This window comes from Mustelus asterias, chromosome 3, assembly GCF_964213995.1.
Source record: "Mustelus asterias chromosome 3, sMusAst1.hap1.1, whole genome shotgun sequence".
NCBI classification, from domain to species: domain Eukaryota; kingdom Metazoa; phylum Chordata; class Chondrichthyes; order Carcharhiniformes; family Triakidae; genus Mustelus; species Mustelus asterias.
The window spans coordinates 148505505-148513941 of NC_135803.1; the positions used below are offsets into that span (position 1 = coordinate 148505505).

Sequence of the window (8437 nt, forward strand, 5' to 3'; positions counted from 1 at the left end):
CTGTATACAGAATCTCACAGTACAGAAGAAGCCCTTTGGCCCATCAAGTCTGCACCGACGTGAGAAACACCTGACCTACCTACCTAATTCCATTTACCAGCACTTGGCCCATGGCATGCCATAACATTCAAGGTTAGGTGCTCAATTCAGGTACTTTTTAAAGGACGTGAGGCAACCCGCCTCCACCCCCTCCCAGGCTGCACATTCCAGACCATCACCACCCTCTGAGTAAAAAAGATTTTCCTCACGTTCCCCTCCCCCCACCCGAAACCAAGGTCCCTCACCTTGAACTTGTGTCACCTTGAACAGTTGCTTTCTGTCCATGCCCCTCATAACCTTGTACGCCTCAATCCGGTTGCTCCTCAGTCTTCTCTGCTCCAACGAAGACAGCCTAAGCTTCTCCAACCTCTTTTCATAGCTTATTCGATTCCAGGCAGCATCCTTCTAAATCTCCTCTGCATTCCCTTCAATGCAATCACATCTTTCCTATAATGTGGAGACCAGAACTGCACACAGTACTCCAGCTGTAGCCTCGCCAAAGTTCTGTACAACTGCAACATGACCCTGCTTTTGCAAACTATGCCTTGATTAATAAAGGGAAGTGTCCCATACGCCTCTTTCACCACCCCACTAACATGCCCTTCCACCTTCAGAGATCTACGGACAAACACACCAAGGTCCCTCTGTTTCTCAGAGCTTCCTAGTGTCAATCCCATTCATTGAATGCTTCCATGTCAAATTACTCCTTCCAAAGTACATCACCTCATACTTTTCAGGGTTAAATTCTATCTGCCCATTTGACCATCTCATCTATATCTTCCTGCAGCCAAAGACACTTAACCTCGCGTTAACCACCCAGTCAATCTTTGTGTCATCGGCAAACTTACTAATCGTACCCTCCCACATAGTCATCTATGTCGTTTATATAAATGGCGAATAATAGGGGACCCAGCACAGATCCCGAAGATACGATACTGGACACCGGCTTCCAGTCAGTAAAGCAGCTGTCTGTCATCACTCTCTGTCTCCTACAACTGAGCCAATTTTGAATCCACCTTATCAAATTACATGTATCCCGTGTGCATTTGCCTTCTTTACAAGTCTGCCATGTGGAACCTTGCCAAAGGCTTTGCTGAAATCCATATAAACTACATCAAATGTACTACCCTCATCTACACATCTGGTCACGTCCTCAAAAAGTTCAATCAAATTTGTCAGGCATGACCTTTCTCTGACAAAGCCATGCTGACTATCCCCAATCAAACCTTGCCTTTCCAAGTGGAGATGGATTCTCCTTCAGAATTTTCTCCAACAGTTTCCCTACTACTGATGTGAGACTCACTGGTCTGTAGTTTCCTGGTTTATCTCGCCAACCTTTCTTAAATAGCGGAACCATATGAGCTGTTCTCCAGTCCTCTGGCACTTCCCCTGTGCCACAGCGAAAAACCACTCCGACCTCCTCAGAAGACAAACACGGGACACGGCAGACAGAGTACCCTTCGTCGTCCAGTACTTCCCCGGAGGGGAGAAGCTACGACATCTTCTCCGGAGCCTTCAACATGTCATTGATGAAGACGGGCATCTCGCCAAGGCCATCCCCACACCCCTACTTCTTGCCTTCAAACAACCACACAACCTCAAACAGACCATTGTCCACAGCAAACTATCCAGCCTTCAACGTTGTCTACTTGATAAGCTGCAGGAAAGGATGTCCCGAGGCATGGTACATTGGGGAGACCATGCAGACGCTACGACAACAAATGAATGAACATCGCTCGACAATCACCAGGCAGAGTGTTCCCTTCCAGTCGGGGAACACTTCAGCAGTCACGGGCATTCAGCCTCTGATCTTTGGGTAAGCGTTCTCCAAGGCGGCCTTCACGACACACGACAATGCAGAATCGCTGAGCAGAAACTGATAGCCAAGTTCCGCACACATGAGGACGGCCTCAACCGGGATCTTGGGTTCATGTCACACTATCTGTAACCCCCACGACTTATCTGGGCTTGCAAAATCTCACTAACTGTCCTGGCTGGAGACAATACACACCTCTTTAACCTGTGCTTGGCCCTCTCTCCACTCTCATTGTCTGTACCTTTAAGACTTGATTACCTGTAAATACTCGCATTCCAATCATTATCTTGTAAATTGAGTTTGTGTCTTTATATGCCTTGTTTGTGAACACAAGTCCTCACTCACCTGATGCCAAATAAACCTGTTAGACTTTAACCTGGTGTTGTGAGACTTCTTACTGTACCTCCCCTGTGGCCAGAGAGGAATTAAAAATTTGGGTCTGAAATCTCCTCCCATGCTTCCCACAACAGCCTGGGACACAATTCACCCAGACCTGGAGATTTGTCCACTCGTAAGCCTGCCAACCTTGTCACTCCCCACACCAATTTGCTCAAGACTTTGCGGTCTCTCTCACTGAATTCCAAACCTTCATCTTCATTCTCTAGGGTGAAGACGGATGTGATGTATTCGTTCAACACTCTACCGATGTCCTCTGGCTCCACCCACAGATTGCCCCCTTTGATCCCTAAAGAGCCCTACTCTTTCCCTCTTCCCATTGATACATTTGTTCCTCCTTGGATGTATTGGTGATCATCTTATATTTATGGCTGTGAGTTTTGGCTCTGGAATTGTCCCAAGGATGTGTGAAGTTGGTGGGTTGAGGCATGCTAAATAAAGGAAAACTGTATCTCGTTCTCTCTGAGGCCAAAATGTTGTGTGATTTCAAGAAGAAATTAAATATTGCTCTTGGGGCTATAGGGATCAAGGGATATGGGGGAAGGCAGGATCAGGATAATGAATTTGATTTGCCATGATCAAAATGGATGGCGAAGCAGGCTCGAAGGGCCAAATGGCCTACTCCTGCCTCTATTTTCTACGTTTCTATGACTTGAGAAATCTTGATCCAAACACAATGCAAAAGGGAAAATGTTCTTTACTCTTCAGATATCCTTTTTGCTGGGTTTAATTTTTTTTAATAGCCTCAATTAGTAACTCATTAACTCTTGGATAGAGCATTCATGAACTTTTGACAATATTCGTACTTTGCCTTTCGTTCTCTGGGTAATTGTGCTTAGCAGCCCCGTTAGAAGAGATTGTTTGAATACGGGGATGTTTGTTTTTTATGAAGGGAAAAAAGATATCTGGACCCCTCAGTGCATGGACAAAATTTTAAGTATGTCACATTTAAGATTCTGAAAATTGATTATTTTAATTTTCTTCTGCAGGTTGAACTGGCACTTTGGGACACAGCAGGACAGGAAGATTATGATCGACTTAGGCCTCTCTCCTATCCAGATACAGATGTTATTCTAATGTGTTTTTCTATTGATAGCCCTGACAGTTTAGGTAAGAATGTACCTTTTGTTATATGGGGTTTAATTGGAGCATTAAATCTCTGATATCCATTGGTTACATATATTGGTGTCTATATTTTGGTTAGTTTTTGAGATGTAATTCAGTCTTCCTTAATTAGAAATTCTTTCCTTTTTAATGAAGGATAATGATTTTGACAATACAAGATAATTTTAAGTAAGTTAAAGCCCGTTAAATAGATAGAAAACAAAGTGAATTATGATACCACATTTTTGAGAAGGATGTATAGCCAGAATCTTAATTATGCAAGGGTTTTACAATTGAAAAGAGGTCAACTTAACCACTGATGACTTCTCTTTAAAAACCTGTTTCCAGATCTCATTGTTCATTTTCTTGTAAAGTAATATCTGTATTATGGTGTGCCAACTAAAATCTTGTTCTTCTACAATCTAAGTTAATGTGTCATGGCTTTAGTCCTACTACTGCATAGCTGTTCTCAGCTTTTTATATAGTATTGCTATTTAATAGTGCAGTTAGTCTTTGCGTGACTTTTTACTAGTCTTCTGGAAACATTGAAAGGAACCTTCCTGATATTAAAGGCTCTTGTGTGTCAACTTGTCTGGGAATTGGAAACTGCCACAACGTTGTCTAAACTCCTTTTCAAAACAAAACTGCGCTTACTAACATCTGGGGAGGGGGAGGAGGGAAACATGGCCATGAAGGTCCAGGTGTTTAAAAATAAACTTTTAAGTATGACAGAGACCTGGGTAGTGCTTGAAAATTTGTTTGAAGGTGACAGGACAGCTTAAAAAGCAGTTAATAAACCAAATGCAATCCTGGGCTTTATAAATGGAAGTATAGAGTACAAAAGCCAGAACGTTAAGCTAAACTGACGCAAAACACTAATCTATCTCCAGCTAGAGTAACGTATCTAATTCTGGGCACTGCGGTTTGGATCAGGTGCAGAAAATATTTACTCGAATGGTTCCAGGAATGAGGGATTTTGGTAAAACGGAAGGAGCTGAAGTTATTCTGTTTAAGAAAGCCAAGAGGAGATTTGATTGATGTATTTAAAATCAAGCAGGGTTAAGATAGAGATGATAAAGCAAAATTACCTCCAATGGCTGATGGGTGGATAACCAGAGGGCACAGATTTCAATTGATTGGACAGAGGAAGTGACATGGGGGGAAATCCTTTTTACATGAGCGGTTCGGATTTGGAATAGGTGGCCTGATAGGGCTGAGGATACAAATTCAGTAATAGCCTTCAGAAGGGAATTGGATTTTTAAAAAATCAGGGCTAAAGGGTGCAAGAGTGAGATTAACTGGATGGCTCTTCAAAAGACATGATACAGACTTGATGAACCAAATGGCTTCCTCCTGTTCTCTCGCATTCTGTGATGTTATGAAATAAAATGCATCAGTTTTATTAACCCTGTCTCTGTCTCTCTCTCCCTCCAAATTAGAAAATATCCCAGAGAAGTGGACTCCAGAAGTGAAACATTTTTGCCCTAGCGTGCCCATTATCCTTGTTGGGAACAAAAAAGACCTGAGGAACGATGAGCACACACGGAGGGAACTGGCAAAGATGAAGCAGGTTAGTGGAGAATAAAGGACAAAAGAGATGAGACTGGTCAATATCGGCTTTTACAAAGAGTGGAATGAATTTTTACAGTGTGTTGGCAATGAGTTAGAAGGCAGAAGGGCTGGCAAATGACAGTAGTGGAATCTCACATCTTGCCGCCAACGTGGCATATCACCAGTGCAGGGAAACTCAGGTGCCCAATTAAAGGCCACTTCTTGGCTCCACAGGTATTTTGCCTGCATGAGGAGGCCTTGCTGCTATGTGGGGAGGCAATCAGGTTCTGTGGGGGTGAGGAAACCATTGATGGGAACTCCATGGCCCATGGAGCAACTCGTGGCATTGGCACAGCCAGAGCTCCACAGCTTTTTTCCCATTCTCACCCCCAATTCCCCACTACCAGGTCCCAGGCTTCTCCCGACCCCACTGACCTGATTTTGAGGGCGTCTTCTCACAATTGATGCAATTTCAGTTACTAATGGTGCGGCTGAGCTTCTGGTCCTTTGATTGTCCAGATCGTTCTTGGGCCACCATCTTTAATTGGATGACAGCCCTAGCAGCAGAGGCTTGTGATGCCCTAGGATTCCACGGCTGCTTAAAGTGGGATTAGCTTTCACTTTCAGATCTGGTGATGAACCTTAACCATCATTGATAAAATTCAGCTCCATGAGTTAATGCTTCAGATTGACAACCATATGAGCTTTAATACAAAGCATCAACTTTTCTACTTCAGTCATAAGCATCTTCTTGTATCCCACATTCTGTGCTTTGATCTCGTTCTCCCATGGTTTTTTTTGCCACTAACATTTGTTTTGTCACAGTACCAATTTTAGGAAATGCCAAAACAAATATAAAAACAACTTTTGAGGTTGGTAATCCAGTGTCTATTCGTTTCACCTTTTTTGCAAGATTTTTCAGAAAAGGTCTTTCAATGGAAGAGTTGATCTTGATGCACTTGGTAGTTCTGATATTGTTCTGGGAACTGATTGCCCATCCACTGTCTTGTCCCAGGAGAGATAGCGGGACTGAATGTTGGCAGAAGTTTCAGCATGCAAATCTAATCTTTGGAGAATTTGAATAAGTTTTGATGCTTTTTTAATAAAAATCTACTCTACTAAATTTCATGACCCATATGTATGATAAGTTGGGAGTGTGTAGATATGCCTAGAACTAATATCAATTTTTCTTTGTAGGCTAGCCAATTAGGCAGAATAGTTAGCTGCCTCACAGCACCCAGGGACCCAGGTTCAATTCCGGCCTCGGTGACTGTCTGTGTGGAGTTTGCACATTTTTCCCATGTCTGCGTGGGTTTCCGCCGGGTGCTCCAGTTTCCTCCCACAGTCCAAAGAAGTGCGGGTTAGGTTGATTGGCCGTGCTAATTGCCCTTCAGTGTCCCAAGATGTCTAGGTTAGATGGTATAGTCATGATGAATGTGCGGGGATAGGGCGAAAGAGAGGGCCTGGGTGAGAGAGTCAGTGCAGACTCGATGGGCTGATTGGTCTTTCTGCACTGTAGGGATTCTATGATATGAATTCTACATTTCTGTATAATATATTTGAAGTAATCTTTCATTCTTTCCCACCTGCTCACTCTTTTCTGCTGACTCACATTATCCACCTCCTTCTCTCTTGTACAGGAGCCTGTGAAACCTGAAGAAGGCAAAGAGATGGTCACCAAGATTTGTGCATATGGGTACATGGAATGCTCAGCAAAAACTAAAGAAGGAGTGAGAGAAGTCTTTGAAATGGCCACACGGGCTGCCTTGCAAGCAAAGCGCCCTAGGCATAAGGCTTTCTGCAGTGTTCTATAAAGCAAGAATGCAAGCCAAGTGCACCCTACCACACATTTACAGTCACTTGATTTTTAAAAAAAAAAATCTTGAATTGATGTTTGTTAAACTTAGTATGATAGTGTCTTGATTATACTGGCCTTTCATTTATCTGTAATATCGTTCCTGACAACTCTGTTTGCTACCAATATTTAAAAACCGATCATGGTTTTTCTTTCCTAGCTCATTGGTGTGCTGATGTATAGCTATGGTCAATTTTACAATATGCATGTATGCGCCTAAACTTTGGTTAGCCATTACTGTAAGTTTTCTTTTGACCTATCTACTTCACATGATCAACAGGTGCAGCCTTACTGGTAGGAAATAGCACTCTGTCAGCCTGTATTGCTCAATATAGAACCAAACCAAGAAGTCAATTTGCCTCAATTGTTTATAGATGTAGCTTAATTCAACTTTTGTATAATTGGATTTCATAACGCTAATACTATAGCCTCAACTGAAATTTTTAAAAGTGTATTGGGGGAAAAAAAATAAAAAGTTGAATTCCTTTGTATAAAAGTTTGGTAACTTTCTGAAGTGGATAACTGATGTAAACCAAATCGGGCTCTAACATACTTATGTACAGCATGGAGATTTTAATCAGGGGAGGGCTAAGAGTTAGGGAAAGGTGGGAGGTTTCTCTTGGTTCTTAGCTTGCTGACTAAACGTGAGTTGCTGTTCAGTTTGTGGGGAGTACAGCTGAGCAGCAGCTCAATAAATGGATTGACATGGTCAGTGGAACCATGCATTCAATGCCTTCTATTTATCATATGTTAGTATATGTACTGCCTGCCTTTATGATTTGTTTTTAACATTGGAGATATATCTTGAGGTCCTGAATGTACCTCACTTGCAGTTTACTAGGTGTGTTGTTATTTTTTTGGCTGTATCAATAAATAGTTACCAGCAATACTAATAGCAAAATAAAAGCCAGTTTTTTTAAAATAAAAACTATGGGTGTATTCTTTACTTCCTGTAAGTGTTGTGGGTGTGTCCTTAACAAAATCATAAAACTTCAGTATCCCATTTTCTTTGCACTGTTCAAAAAGATTTTAACCTTTAAACTACCAGAAAAAAATCTGAGTTGGTTGCTTTGTAAGCTTTTAGCTAATGCACAATACTGAAATGCAAATCATATTATGCTACTCAAAAGTCAGAATACTGCTCTAAAATATTTAAGCTTGAAATAAGCAACGCCCACCTTTTAAAAAAAATTTAACTTGAATCCTACGTTTTTACTTTCTTAGAACTTGCAGTGCCAAAATAGGCCATTTAACCCAACTAGCCAAGCCCCCGCATTGAAAGGATCAACCTTTGCATTGTTCCACTGGAGCAAGCAGAGAGGGAGTGATTGGAGGCAGGAGTGCTGGTGAGAGATTGATCGAATTATTTATTTATTTAATTAGTCAGTTAGTGTGTGTTTTTTTTTTTGGCCTTTACTTTTGTAGTAGTATTTTTCTTAAGTTTAAAGTGAAAACCGGAAGTGGGCTGCTAAGGAGTCTGGGAAGGGTTTTTTAAGCGCGCGAAGTATAAAAGGTAGGCTGCAGTACACAGCGGGCAGCGTCGGGAGCAGGCAGTGGAGTGTGTGGGAAGCAGAGTGAAAGCTGTCAGGGCTTTGGCTCACAGGGCTTCGGGGGACAGGGCGAGGCAAGGTAAGTTATTTTTATCCAAACCTATATAGGATAAGGGTAACTATGAG

The 8437-nt window shown here is 42.1% G+C and overlaps 1 protein-coding gene across 5 annotated transcripts in view; it reads left to right on the top strand.

Moving 5' to 3' along the window:
* LOC144491698 (transforming protein RhoA-like) overlaps window positions 1–7706 on the top strand; it is a 46248-nt gene extending 38542 nt beyond the window's left edge. For all 5 annotated transcript variants that reach the window (XM_078209884.1, XM_078209887.1, XM_078209886.1 and 2 more), the window contains 3 exons: window positions 3241–3361; window positions 4795–4925; window positions 6547–7706. In XM_078209884.1, the coding sequence (XP_078066010.1) occupies window positions 3241–3361; window positions 4795–4925; window positions 6547–6720 (426 nt within the window). In that variant the 3' untranslated portion in view covers window positions 6721–7706. The remainder of the gene's footprint in view (window positions 1–3240; window positions 3362–4794; window positions 4926–6546) is intronic.
* Window positions 7707–8437: the final 731 nt, after the last annotated feature.